This window comes from Pleurodeles waltl, chromosome 3_1, assembly GCF_031143425.1.
Source record: "Pleurodeles waltl isolate 20211129_DDA chromosome 3_1, aPleWal1.hap1.20221129, whole genome shotgun sequence".
NCBI classification, from domain to species: Eukaryota; Metazoa; Chordata; class Amphibia; order Caudata; family Salamandridae; genus Pleurodeles; species Pleurodeles waltl.
In genome coordinates this window covers 404,337,792-404,351,011 of record NC_090440.1, presented here as the reverse complement: position 1 = coordinate 404,351,011, position 13,220 = coordinate 404,337,792, and the positions used below count along the sequence as shown (strand labels likewise).

General features: G+C 47.2%; 1 protein-coding gene across 1 annotated transcript in view; it reads left to right on the top strand.

The window, feature by feature from the left end:
• The first annotated feature begins 4,541 nt into the window (after window positions 1–4,541).
• The window catches only part of ELL3 (elongation factor for RNA polymerase II 3), a 171,353-nt gene continuing 162,674 nt past the window's right edge, over window positions 4,542–13,220 (top strand). Inside the window, exon 1 of the mRNA XM_069222630.1 lies at window positions 4,542–4,764. Within this exon, the coding sequence (XP_069078731.1) occupies window positions 4,615–4,764 (150 nt within the window). The 5' untranslated portion in view covers window positions 4,542–4,614. The remainder of the gene's footprint in view (window positions 4,765–13,220) is intronic.

Genomic DNA, 13,220 nt, shown 5'->3' with positions numbered 1-13,220 from the left:
TGTTTAACCCTACTTTTCGTTCTGAAGCACAAGCATCATGTTTTTCTTCACTTTTTTAATAAACGTCACAAAGTAGCTCCTTGCTGTTGAAGTTAGTTAAAAAAAACAGACATACCAAATGCCATGCACAGTGGGTGTTGGCCATGCAGGATATCGACCATGCCCTGCGGACAAACCTAGCTGTACGTGACTACAGTACTAATGAGTAGTGTGAGATCATGAAGGGTGTTCAACTGTGCGGTTTACATTTTTCCTTTCATGTAGGTTTTGACATCACTGTGGAGCCATTATGAACTCACGAGTGCCCATAACAGTGATGGCATCATTGATGTCATTGGTGGTCATTTGTGGCGTCATCAATGATGTCATCTGAGATGTCGTCAATAACGCCACTGGTGATCTCATATGAGTGTGTATCAAGAGCAGTCCGTTGGTGGGGCATAGGTAATGAATGTGACAGTTTGGTCTTCACTTATCATACCGGAAGATATTCAGCAAGGTGCATCTAGACCTAAACATCTATAATCTCTTTACTGCTCATGGGTGTAAGCTCCTGCAAGATGCTTGCCCTCCTCATGGTTCTTGGGTGTGTGAATGAAGTGAGTGCTCTGTCATTGGTTGTACACAGGTTGGACACCCTGCCGATCAGAGACCTTCTGATTCATGTCTTGCTGATTGCCTACAAAAGGTTAGCTATCGTTGAAAGCTTTGCTACAGGGTGAAGGCTGTAGTAGTAGGTGCTTACTGTCCTAAGAGGTTTCAGAAGTTATGGATAGGAGTGAAGACAATACACACCAGGCTGGCTATGTGCAAGGTGTTCAGTAAAAGGTGAAGGCCGAGTGTAGCAGAATAGAAGGTCCTTCATTACCAAGGCGCTTGGGTGTCTAGAAGGAATGGTCTCTCCATAGACAGGTTCTGCACTAGACAAAGACTGTTCACAGGAGGTACTTTCCTACCTATGTGTGGGTCATTGCGCACAAGAGGTCGGCTATCTGGAAAGAGTTTGGTACAGGGCATTAAAGAATAGATTATGTGGAGGAAGGTGCAAGAGTGCCTATGTTGGCAGAAGCCTGGGGAAATGTTGCCAATACATTGAACGAGTACAACTGGAAATAGGACATGGAATGTCATACCAAGAGTGTGAGTAGTAGGGGCTCAGCCACCAAACAGGGCTTGGGTGTCGCTCTCAGTGAAGACTTCTATACAAAGTGAAGACTGTGTTTAGTAGGAAATTGGCCACCTAATGGGGCTTGGATGTCTGGAGCTGAAGGGTGTGCATAGTATGGTCTTGGGCACCTAATGAGGCTGGACTGTCTGTCCCTGTGAAGACATCTGTACAAGGTGAAGGCAGACTCAGGCCCTGACGCAAAGAGACTGTCAGGAGGCACACTGCCAATGCCCCACAAAGAGGTGGCGCACAGTCATTTTGACACCAGATGGCAACCCCTGCAGAGAACAATCCATTTAACAAATACACTAGGAGCTGCCTAAAACGAGTCTGTTTTCAGCTAATATGCTGACCTCAAGGCAAGTGCTAGTTTGCTCCTCCCCTGTGGACAGTGCAGGGTGCATTTTCCCTTGTTACACAAATTATACTTGGTAGCACTGACCATTTTAAAGGTGCAACAAGGACAGTGCGCTCTATATATACTATGGTCCCAGGTTTGCTAATATCACTCGAGTATGGGAAACTAAAAAAAGCTGACTGAAGAAAATTCCAGTAACCCAGAAGAAAAAACAGGGAACAAAAATTTCTCGGGGATGGCAGAAACAGACCGAACACCCAGACAGTAGAAACCAAAGAACTAAAGAATAGCTCTGTAAAGCAGGCACTGAAAAGGATGGAAGCAAGCAAGCAGCTTATCAGCAATGTTGTGACACACTGATCCAATTTCTACTGCTCCTTGAATACATTTGATTTGGTACTGGAAACGACTGCAGGTCAAGGTCCTTCTGATACAGCATCTAAGTTTGAGGCTGGAAAGTAAACAAAACAGCCCTTTCACTGTGCCTGCATTACCGTCCAAGGCTACCGTTCAGCAGCGGAAACAGCAAGGGGCCAAGAACACCAAAGGCAGCGAGGCGCACTCTGGAAGGAACTGGCATGGACTGGAGCAGCTTCCTTGAGAAGTAGGGCACTAAAAGGCCAAGTCTCAGTATGGTGTTCGCCATCTATCAGATTACAGAACATGCAGCTGAACACTTCACCAGCCAATGAAATAGGACCCCAAGCCAGGTGCCAAACTCCAGACTCCCCAAAGCTTCACAGGACAGCTGGAGAAGTAACAGCAGGCACCCAAGGGAAATGGGGAGGGTTGGGGTGGAGCGAGCTCACACTTTGCTGTTGCTACAGATGTTGAAGCCTCTCCTGGCCTTGATGTCATTGTGCTCGGTGTTGATTGGTCCGGGCAGGTGACTGGGGCAACCTTCCTTCTCCAGGAGTAGCTCAGTCCATCAAGGGTGTCCTATGATGCTTTCCAGCAACGGGCTGCGCAGATCACTCCTCCTGGCCAAAGGTCCACCAGCTCTTTTGGAGGCAGGAAGGTATTCCTTCTTCTTACACACCTCCAGCAAGGCAGCTCTGCAAACGTTTCCAAGTCTCGGTTGAGTCTGGAGGGAAAATAATAAGGCAACAGCACTACCGCTTCTCGTCGTAGTCTTCTCCCCTGCACTTCTGTGCAGGTCTTAAAGCACAAACTCTGAACTCGTATTGGTCAAGAAAGCAGGTGTCTTCCTCTAGAAACCAGACTTAGCCAACCAGGTGTCCTGACACTTTCAGATCTCCACGGGGACTTCTCTAATCCTAAAGCCCCATGACCCCGTTGTGATTACTGCATGCTCAGGTCATGTAGCCCTGGTGTCCCTCCTGAGACTTGTTTAAGGTGACTCAGGTACCTTGGAAACTGGCTCCAGGCACGGGGTAATTTCACAAGAAATGCAATGCAAGAAATGCAGTTCTCTGGTTGGAAGGGGGCGTGCAATGGTAGAATAAAGTTAAAACAGAATATACCCCCGACTGCCACTGCCAGTCCAAGTGTTACCTGAGTAGAGGAACAGTAGTCACGCTCTCAAAAAACAGGGGTACACTTAGGGTGCCCTCTTTTAGACCAGAGAAGCCCTCCTTCTTTGGAAAGAGGGAGCGAGACGTCTATACTAATCAGCACTTTATATGCGCTTGTGTCGGATTTTTGCTATCCTGGCAAATGTTTAGGAACCCTGAATGCCTTTTTACCTGTACTCAGGAGCCCATGTTAGTACTCAGAAAACCAGCTTTAGCCGCTCTCTTGTATTCTGCAGTACCTGGTAAGCACCGTGAACCTGTTTTCAGAGTTTCTACACATTAAAATTCAGGTCATTGTTTGACTATTCTGCCGCATGCATCTGTGTTGCAATATGCATTTGTCAATAACGTTTGCGTGTTGACTATGATATTCATAAACTCGACAGTGTCTTAGAAGTTTAAAAGGGTCGAAAAAAATCACAGACATGATGAGAATAAATGTACTACAAAAATAAATATTTAAGATGTTTCTTTATAGAATGGTTTGTTAGTAGACCAGTTTAATTGCACGTCCCTCGGGTTTTTTGGAGAGTGACGTGTATATGAATCAATACCTGGATGGATGGATTCATTCAAATCTAGAGTGCAGTTGAAATCCCTCCCCCGAAGCTCTGTTAGCGCAGCCACGCCCCTCTCGGTAAGTGTAACAGTACACCCGTCTTCTTTGCGCTACACTTGTTAGGAGAGGCACTACGGTGCCTTTATCTTGTGTTTTCTTTGGCAATGCTTATCTGATTTGTTATTTGATAAAGTAGTGCGCATTGAACCCTGTGCCGTACCTCCCTTCGTCCCTCCTATCTCCTTCCCTACCTCCGCTTCTCCCTGTCATTACTGCTGCCTCTCGCACGCCCTCTGGCTGCTTTTACCTCACGCCCCCTCCTACCTATTCTCACCTATCTACCGCCTCTCATTAGCTTATACCGCCTCCTGATTTATTATCACCCCGCCTCTCTCGTCCCTTAGCTGCCCCACCTCCTCGATTCCTCCACCCCCTTCTGTCTCCCAAAGCCCTCACGCCCGCCTCATCCCCACCTTCCCTCCGCCTGCTGCCTACCTACCAGACAATCTTTCCCTTAGCGCTTCTCCCCGCCTCTAGTTTCCTCAGTTTTCCTCCTACTAGTCCCTCATACTCCAGGGGATATGAAATCCTGTCTGCCCATTTCCCTTACCTTTCCAATTATATACAAAAGTAAAAAAAGTTTCAGTGAAATGACTTACAGCTACAATGACAGGCCACCTCAGTCTATATACTGTAGTGCCTCCCAACGCCTGCCCTCCCTATGCCCCCTCCCCGGCCGCTCTGGCCCCGCCCTCGATCCGGTCCCCTTTCTCCACCCTCCCCGCCCTTGAAAATCTACCCACCTCCCCTCACTTCCCTGTCCCGCCCCTCACTCCGGTGCCCTCCTCTCTTGTCCCTCCCCCTCCTGACCGCCCCTCAGTCCCCCTGCCCTCCTCCCGCCCCTTCCCTCCTCCTCCACGCCCCTCAGCCCCCCACCCCTGCCCTCCGCTGGCTCTCGGCTCGGGGCTGTCACTGAGACCGGGCACTGAGCGCCATGTCGCGGCCCCGGGATGAGCTTAGCGGACGGCTCCCGTACCGCACCGAGCCCCGTCGGGGTCCCCGCCTCAGCCTCCTCCAGCTCAAGCTCACCGATTCAGCGCTGCGGAGCCTGCGGGACTTCCAGCGGGAGTCCGCGGTGGGAGAGGTGAGACCGAGCGGGGGTCCTCGCCGGGGCTGAGGGAAGTTCCACAGGTTGAGGGTACCGTGCACTGGTGGAGATTGTGTAAGGGTCGGTGGGGGGCGTGGTGGGAGATCGAGAGGGGAAGGTGGGGTCCCCGCAGGAGAGACGGGAGTTGAATCTAGGAGCGGAGCCCGGGGGAACGGTGCGACTCCACTAGGGAAGACCCTCTAAGAGAGCCAGTGTTGTTGGACTTGGGCTGTAAGAGCAGAGCCTGGTTAACTCCCTCTCCACGCCCCCCGATGTGCGGGCAATGCTGTTAGGAAGGGGGCTGTTGCTACTGAGTGGATTTGATGAGTAGGTGAAGCTTAGGAGCGAGGGCCGAGGAGTGGACACAGGTCAGAGGTCAGCGCCTGCACAGGATCGCGAGTTCTTGGAGAGTGTGCATGCTTCTAAGTCAACGCATAGACATCAGTTGGGCGTTTTGGGTCTGAAAATGGCCTTGGAAAGTGTTCCTGCACTTGGCAAGAGAACCAGCATCTGGGTAGTCAGTATTCCTGCATACCTGGCAGGGAGCTGGGTTCATGGTCAGCAGCTGGACAGGAATGAGGGACTCCGATTGGCACCTGCAAAAGAGTCGGGGCCTCTCCAGCAGGTGGACGGTATCTGGTCATCACCTGGCCAGTAGAGGAAATTCATGAGACTCGAGCTACTGATCTTGATCTGCTCAAGTACGACTACTTGGGCTCCTTGACGCCAGTTGGTAAGGACAGATGGTTCTTGATCGCATCTGAACAGGATGAGTTGGACTTCCTGGCCGGAACTCTGAATTGTTGGCCATCACCTTCAGAGGGATCTTGGCAACTGTGCAGTATGTAGGTGGCAGAGCTCTTGGTCAAAACCAGAGCAGACGTTAGGGTCCTTAACCAGTGACCAGGTTTATGATCTCTACCTGGGTGGGAGAAACACTTCTAGGTCAGCACCAGGATGTGTGTCTGGGACCTCATTTACCATCAAGACTTGAACCTGAGTTCTTGATGAGTTCTTGGGCAGAAGTTGTGGGTTTTTGATAACACCCGCTAGGGAATTGGGGTCGACAGACAGTAACTGAACAAGCTAGACAACTGAGAAGGTTAAGTGTCTGCATTCTTTGTCAGCAGCTAGACATGAGTCAGCAACAGGGTAGGTACCAGATTTTATGGGCAGCATCATGGCCAGTTTTCAGTGTTTCTGGCCAGGTAGGTGTTGGCACTCTCTGTCAGTGTGAGTGGCATCCATGGGTCCTAGCCTGCTGGTGCAAACTCCTTCGACATAGTAAAGTAGCATTTATTCAGCTGCTGCTGCAGTGACCCCAGTGACCCATGCTCTCTTTAGAGGCAGATTTATTGTGTGTGCAAACTTAAGCTCACTTTCTGATCCTCCCTCTTACCTTCACATTAACACGTTCTTTCCATTTGTTTTTCCTCACTATTTGTTTTAATAGGTTACCTTATCAATGGCTCTCTTGCGCGGCCGCTAGGTGTGTGTACAGTATACTGGCACAGAGTTAGATGTGCCAGCTGTTCGCTTTTGGAGGATTTGCCTTGGACCGACTAGTTGGCAGCATTTGGTGAAGCATTTAGAACAGTACCTTTTATACTTCTTATTTTATTGCCACTATTATTTAAGGCCTGTAGAAACTGCTGATGTTTGAATATATATTCCTACATTTACGGGTCAGCGCACTGTAATCTTCTACAGTTCAGTCGGTTATATTACCCGCTCAGGTTGCACCAGGTGTTCTAATGCAAGTATTCATTTGCTTTGTCGTATGCAATAGCAGCTATGACGCTCATTTACTCTGCGTTGCAACCTCGGAAAAACTGTTTACCCGCTCAATTAATTACACAGCAAGGCTCCAGGCAGATACTAAAGTCACGACTTGCGTTACTCCGAATTTAGCAGGCCTGCCAAGACCGTATTCCTATTGGCTGTTCTATTTTTTATAATCCTCAAGTATTATTGGTTGCTCTGCCATGAGGGCTCTGAAAGTTCCATGCATGTCTAATATTGAACAGAGCATCTTGATTGGATGCCGCATGAGTTATTACTTCGTGGGACCACCCTCAGCAGGCAGAGTCAGATTTAGTTTTGCTTCGATTTTGTTTTCAGGCTTGCAGGTCAGAAACGTTCTAAATCTTGTGTTTTTTTTATTGTGTTGGACAAGTAAGAAACTGTTGGGATCAGTTTATATTTTCAAACGAGTTGACATTTAATCAGGCTTAAAAAGTATGTTCTTTGACAGATCTGCCAAGAAAATGAACCCTACTTGAGCTAGGAGTCCTGATCGGCAGCTGAACGTCATTAGCGTGAATGAATGTTGCAGTTACCTACTGGTAGTCTTCGTTACTGCACGACCAGCTCCCTTGTCCCATCCCTTCTCCTCGACCTCATCCGTCTCCCTGCTCGTTGCTCTGTAAATGAAATCTAGACCCTTTCTTTCCTAGTCCATCTCCTCCTATCCTAGGTAAGACTTTTAAAGTCCCCACTGAGTTTACAAAGTCATCACAGCTAGTCAGAGAATCCTCCTCTTGTGGGTGAAAAGGAGAGGTGTACAGAATGAGACGAGAAGTATGGCGTCAGGAGCAGTGGCGTAACAAAGGGCCTGCAGCCCCACAGGGTGCGGGGGCTCCCGAGCTCCAGGGGAGCCTCTCAGCACTGTACTCTGGCCGATAGCCCCTGAATGATTTCGGATGGGTGCCCCATCCTTATACTATGTAGGGCTACCCGCTAAATTTTCGTTACGTCACTGGTCAGTAGTAATGAATGTTACAAGTTAGGAAATAAGCTATTCCCTCTGGGGTCTTCTTTCTCGTCCCCTTCTTCTCTAGTTGAGGTTTTATAGAAAATTACCTACTCCTGGCACTCTCATAACCAACATGTGATGCCAGATGCTGCCAAACATGTATTTTTTCAGGTGCTACATGGATAACTTACAATCAGAGTATCGAATTCTAACTCCTTCATTGTCAAATGCAATCTGCAGTTCAGGGCAGGGGCAGGTGGACCTCCTGCCCATTGGCCTAACATTAGCCCACCTCCCCCTCAGTGCAGGGGGGTGGACCCCCAAGCTCCCGGTGCCCCCTCAGCATTGTACACTGACTGGGTTCTTGGTGGGGCCCCTCCATATACTTTGCAGGGGGCTCCCCTCAAGGTTTGTTATGCCCCCGCCCTCGTCAAGCGTCTCTGCACATTTCAGCAAGAGAGCCATTCCTGCACTTCTGCCCAGGAGGATACTTTGGCTGTTGCAGAGCACTTCTGCAAAGAGCAAGGAATCTCCAGTCCTGGCAAGGAATTGAGAGGAAGCCACAGCTCTTACCTGCTGATGGAAGCAAGTGTGGTCCCAGGTGGTCAGGTCTAATGAGAAAGTCTCTCCTACAGTTTTAGACCACTGTAAGAGTGGTGGACACCATGACACTTGCTCCCATTTGGTAGCTATCACTCCCACCCTCTTCCTTCTTAAAAGCCACTGGACAACGAAATGCAAACAAAATGTTGGGGCCAGACACATGACACAACAAAAACTTGACACAACTGAGTTTCTGGGCCTTGTTCCTCTCATATAATTGACTTAAACCTTGAAATGAGTATTTTCTTTCCCCATCTGAGCTTCCACAGTAGTGACAGGTGTGCTGCTAATTCGATCAAATGGAAAACTCCTGTGTCTCTACTGATTCCAGAACCCTTGAGCAGGAAAAAGAGTTGGAGGTTGCTCTTCATCCTGGGCGGCTGGCATCTGTTGTTAGGTCTAACATACAGAATAAAGGAGAGACATTTCTTCTGTTACTAAAAAGTGACGTTTTATACCAACTGGGGATGGAATCTGTCATGCTAGAAGGAGAGGAGACCAAAAACCTAGGATGTGCCTAAGAATCCCAGGTGGAGAAAGGCCCATGGAAGCAATATGTTGGATGTTAACATGTTCTCTTTCAGTTTGAGCCATGGATGTGCTGAAGCTTTTGGTGTTTCTGTCAGCCAAGCCAAATCTACTCTAAATCTGAATTCTGTGAACTTGATTTAGAGATTGGTGGATAGCCTGGTCGCCTTTATTATAAGTGCACTGTATCCTATGGCACTTGTAGTAATACGGATAGGATGCCCATCACATTTGCAATAAAGTAACCCATCCGCCAACCTCTAAATTATGTATATGTATTTTTTTTTTTGCAAGAAAATTACTGTCTTTGATCAGTGCACAAATCTCTCTTCTTTGACCACCAGCTTTGTCACATTCTTAAAACATGGAGCTGGTATTACCCAAGGAAGGTATAGGAGAAAAATCAATTTATTGCAATTCCCTTTTAGCGCATGGCCATCACTGGCCTACAGAACACCCTGCATGGAAAGCAGCGTCCAGTGAGGATACACCCAAAAAGTATAGAGAAACAGAAATTGGAGGATTGTGCAGTGATCCCTCCATAAAATGTTCACCCTGGGATGAAAGAGGGGTTGACTTGAAGAGAAAGGGTCTACTTTTGGGGTGAAGAAGCAATAAGGTTCTTGCAGGGAGGCGAATCATCCCTGTGAATGAGGGGGTTGAGGAAGAGGGCCTATGTGGTAACAGCAAGTATTTCTGTGGTGATTACATGCTCACCCTTTTATCACATTTCTCCCTTTGAAAACAGACTGCTGTAAAAATCATGGGAGGGTGGAAAGTACTGCTACTGCCCCTTTCACTGTAACCCCTCAGTGGTTGCTGTAACAGTCCATCACTGACAAGATGGCGCCGGTATTTGCGGTGGCAGGGGGCATGACGCCCCACTAAGGATTCCTAGAAAGGGACTTTTCTTTCTGTCAGCTTTAAGCGCTCTAGACATCAGGTGACTTCCCTGACTCTCTGCCTTTGCTGCCCCCTCTGTAACTGTCATTCGCTTCCAAAAATCCACTGGCGATGGAGAGAGTGTTCTGGCCGTGGTCCTTTCTCTACAGATGATGGCCCATGAAATTAATCTGAAATATAACGTGAACTCGACTTGCTCATTAGAGCCTGTGATGCGTGTTTTAAAACATAAAACAATAATTGTATTTTTTGGGTAGCTTTAGTAGATCAGGCCCCCACCTTCCCGTGGAGTTTTGAACAGGGAAGGGACACTTCCAATTTTATGAGGTAACGACATCACCGAGCGGCGCACGGCCATCTTGGTTAAGGCCGGACTTCCTGAAGGAAGGATCTGAGCCACAATGGTTGGTTGATCTTCTCCTCGTCCTGCCTTTCGTCGAACTAAGGCCTCCAGTGCTCGAGGAATCCCTCAGCACATATCTTTAAATGTCCACTGACAGCTTAATTTGTTTAAAAAATGTGTAGTGTCTTAACGTTTTTCCTAGAAGCTCTCTGCCAGCCATGTTGACTCTGGGGGGTAGCTGAATGCTAACAGTGCCTTTTCATAATTTGACCTCATGCCTCTTTCTTGCAGGACCCTGTACTAAGTGTTTCTGTTTCTTTCTTGCAAGTTGTCATCCACGCTTTCTCTTTTTGTCATCGATTTCTTATCATTCTTTTCCTCCTTCTCTCTCTTTCCTGCCTTTTTCTCTTTTGCTCTGGGTGAAAGTCTGATTATAAAATCTAAGTCCTGATCCCCATAATTGAGGATCCACCACCTGTAACCACGGTTTTAGGTTAATCGCTGACTGGGACAGTTCCACTCCCTTCGAGTCGAAAAACACTTGCAGCAAAGAGCCTAAACGGCAAGCTTCGTGCTACAAACCTCCTCATGTTAAAACATAACTACTGTGCTGTGCCAGGATCTGGGTGCAATTTGCATTAAAGCAAAAGTGCTAAATAAATATGTAAAGCAAAAGAAGTTCGCTGTGTTTGTCCCTGTGCTTCAAACATTCATATATTCGTCCCTGTGCTTCATATGTGGGTCAGCTACATGAAAAGACTGACTACATAAAGTTGCCGCAAATTGTGTGCCAATTTTTTGCATCCAGTCTGTAATTTGCAGTGTGACATATGCACTAATAGAACGCATTGCAAAATCAGCTGTGACACATGGTTGCAGAACGATCTGCTTAATGAATATTAATTTAGCATGTTGGTATTTGCGATTGCCTGCGATTGGCTACAGACAGAGGGATGTATGGTGGTCCAACCGGGGCAGCTTCACTTTTGCAAATCTGTTACCACCGCTTGTGATGAGTAAGTAACTTTTAAATGGTTTGCAATCACTACTGTGGTTTAAAGCCATTGATGAATCCCATTCCGATTGGCATTTAGGAAGGGCATTCTTTTGGGATGAGTTTAGTACAAAGCAGTAAACCATTTTGTGGTTGCAAACCCTGTGGTTTTCCGAATGACAGGGCGTGCAAATGCAAAATGGGTTTGTGAACTTGGGGCCATATGTACGAACACATTTTCCCATAGACACAAAATGGGCAAAACCCTTTGATACATCTAGTGTTATTATATCCTTGTCTCAGAAAGTCTTTGTTACCAGCTCTTTGCTGGCCCAGTTTTGCAGCTTAATGGTACTGCAACTGGCGCGTGAGTGTCCTAAAGACTTCGGAAGGACTGAATTAAATTGTCATGATTAGAACCTCTGACCACATGGATCTCTGCAGTAAGCTCATCATACGTTTTTTTTTTTACAGTTAATGTATGCATGTGTGTACGTAGCAGTATTTGTGTAGCACAAACAAAGCTTGGAAGCAGTGGAGCAGCTTTGCTACTAAAGTGATGTGAACGAGTAGGTGGGGATTGAGTGCAGATGGACAAGCTGGTGTTGTGGAGAGGGGAGGTTAGCCGCAGGACTGTGAGTGTCTTTTCGCTGACAGCCTCTAGTGCTGTAAGAGGAGCCCTCTATAGAGGGGGGCACAGAGCCCTCTGAAATCTGTGCGCATTCCTGGATTATTTTGATTCAGATGTAAACCAGAGAGCAGCTCTGTGGGGGAAAGGATGGGGCTTATTGTGCAGTCAGTTCACCCTGAGCTCGGTGGTATTGCAAATGCTGAGATTGTGTGTGACGTAGAGAAACTGTGCCCTGGCACACATGCACGGAGGTGCTGGCCAATAGAAGATCTTCCAAAGGGTTCTAAACTTCTGGAACCAGTGCTTTAAATGGGCTGGTACTGTCCGGTACTGACTACTTTTTTATTTTGAGAGGGAGAGTACCGGCATATTTAAAGAAAAACGTAGTACGTTTAACTGGAGAGGACCGGCACTTCTCAGAAACAAGCAGGTGCTCTGGCACAGAGTCCCTGCACTTGAATTTTTCCATTTCAAGCACTGTAGAGAACAATGCTAACCATTCGTAAAGATCCTGGAAGGCAGGACTCTGGTCCCTGAGCAGGAATTTGTAACATGTCCCTAGCATTCGTGTGTAACATGGCAGTTTAGCCTCCTTTGGCTGTGGGGCATATGTCGGAGTACTGTAAACCTCTTTAGAGTAGCTTTGGAACGATTTGCACTTGTGATTCCTGTTTTGACATTTTGATTCAAAGTGTAGTAAACACCGGCTCCTGCTGGATTCACAACGTTTTTCCAGCCAGTCATGAAGCGCACGTAGGCTTGACGCCCCTATTCCGCTGCCCTTAGCATTCTGCTCCCCTCTGGCCCCCTGCGCGCCGTTGCAGGCCCGCGCGCACCGGACCGAGAAGGGAGAATAAAAAAAGTTTGTCAAAGGGCACGCGACAATGAAGAGATGGGAAGCTAGAGTGAAGTCAAAATGGATCCCGAGTTTCAAAACTCGGAATTGTCGTCCATGTGCTTTCTTGCTCCCCTTTAACTTCCCCTCGCTCTCTGTGACTTTTATATATTTTTTAATTGGCCATACCCCCTTGCTTGGGCTTCTAGGCAGTGTTTACATCCCCATCACCTCAACCTGCACTACAGTTTCCTTCATGCTCCACCCGTCGTTTTTTAAGATCATTTAATTATTTATTTTGGAGGTCCCAGTAGCTGCACCTTTCTGCCTGGTTGCTCTTTCTTAAAATGTGCTTTTCCACACACTTCTTTATTACTGATATTATTTTTAAATCAATAATCCAACGCATCACGATGCATGTATGCATCATAACACATCCAATACTGTCTGACGTGCATGTGCATGCCGGTCTAAACAAACGTTGACAAAGCCAATAGTTTGGCTATTTAAAGCTGAGACCTTTTTGCTTTGCCAAGGCTTGTGTTTTGTGGTTGTGTTGTGTTAGAAGTGGGGTCGCTAGTTGGCAGCGATTTGCACCCTGTCCAAGTAGGTACCCTCACTCTAGTCAGGGTGAGGGAGTCACACAACTAAGATAACCACTGCTCACTCCCTTGGTAGCTCGGCTCAAGCAGTCAGGCTTATCTCAGAGGCATATATATATATATATATACATACACACACACACATTATATATATATATATATATATATATATATATATGCCTCTGAGATAAGCCTGACTGCTTGAGCAGGCTATATATATATATATATATATATATATATATATACACACACACAGACA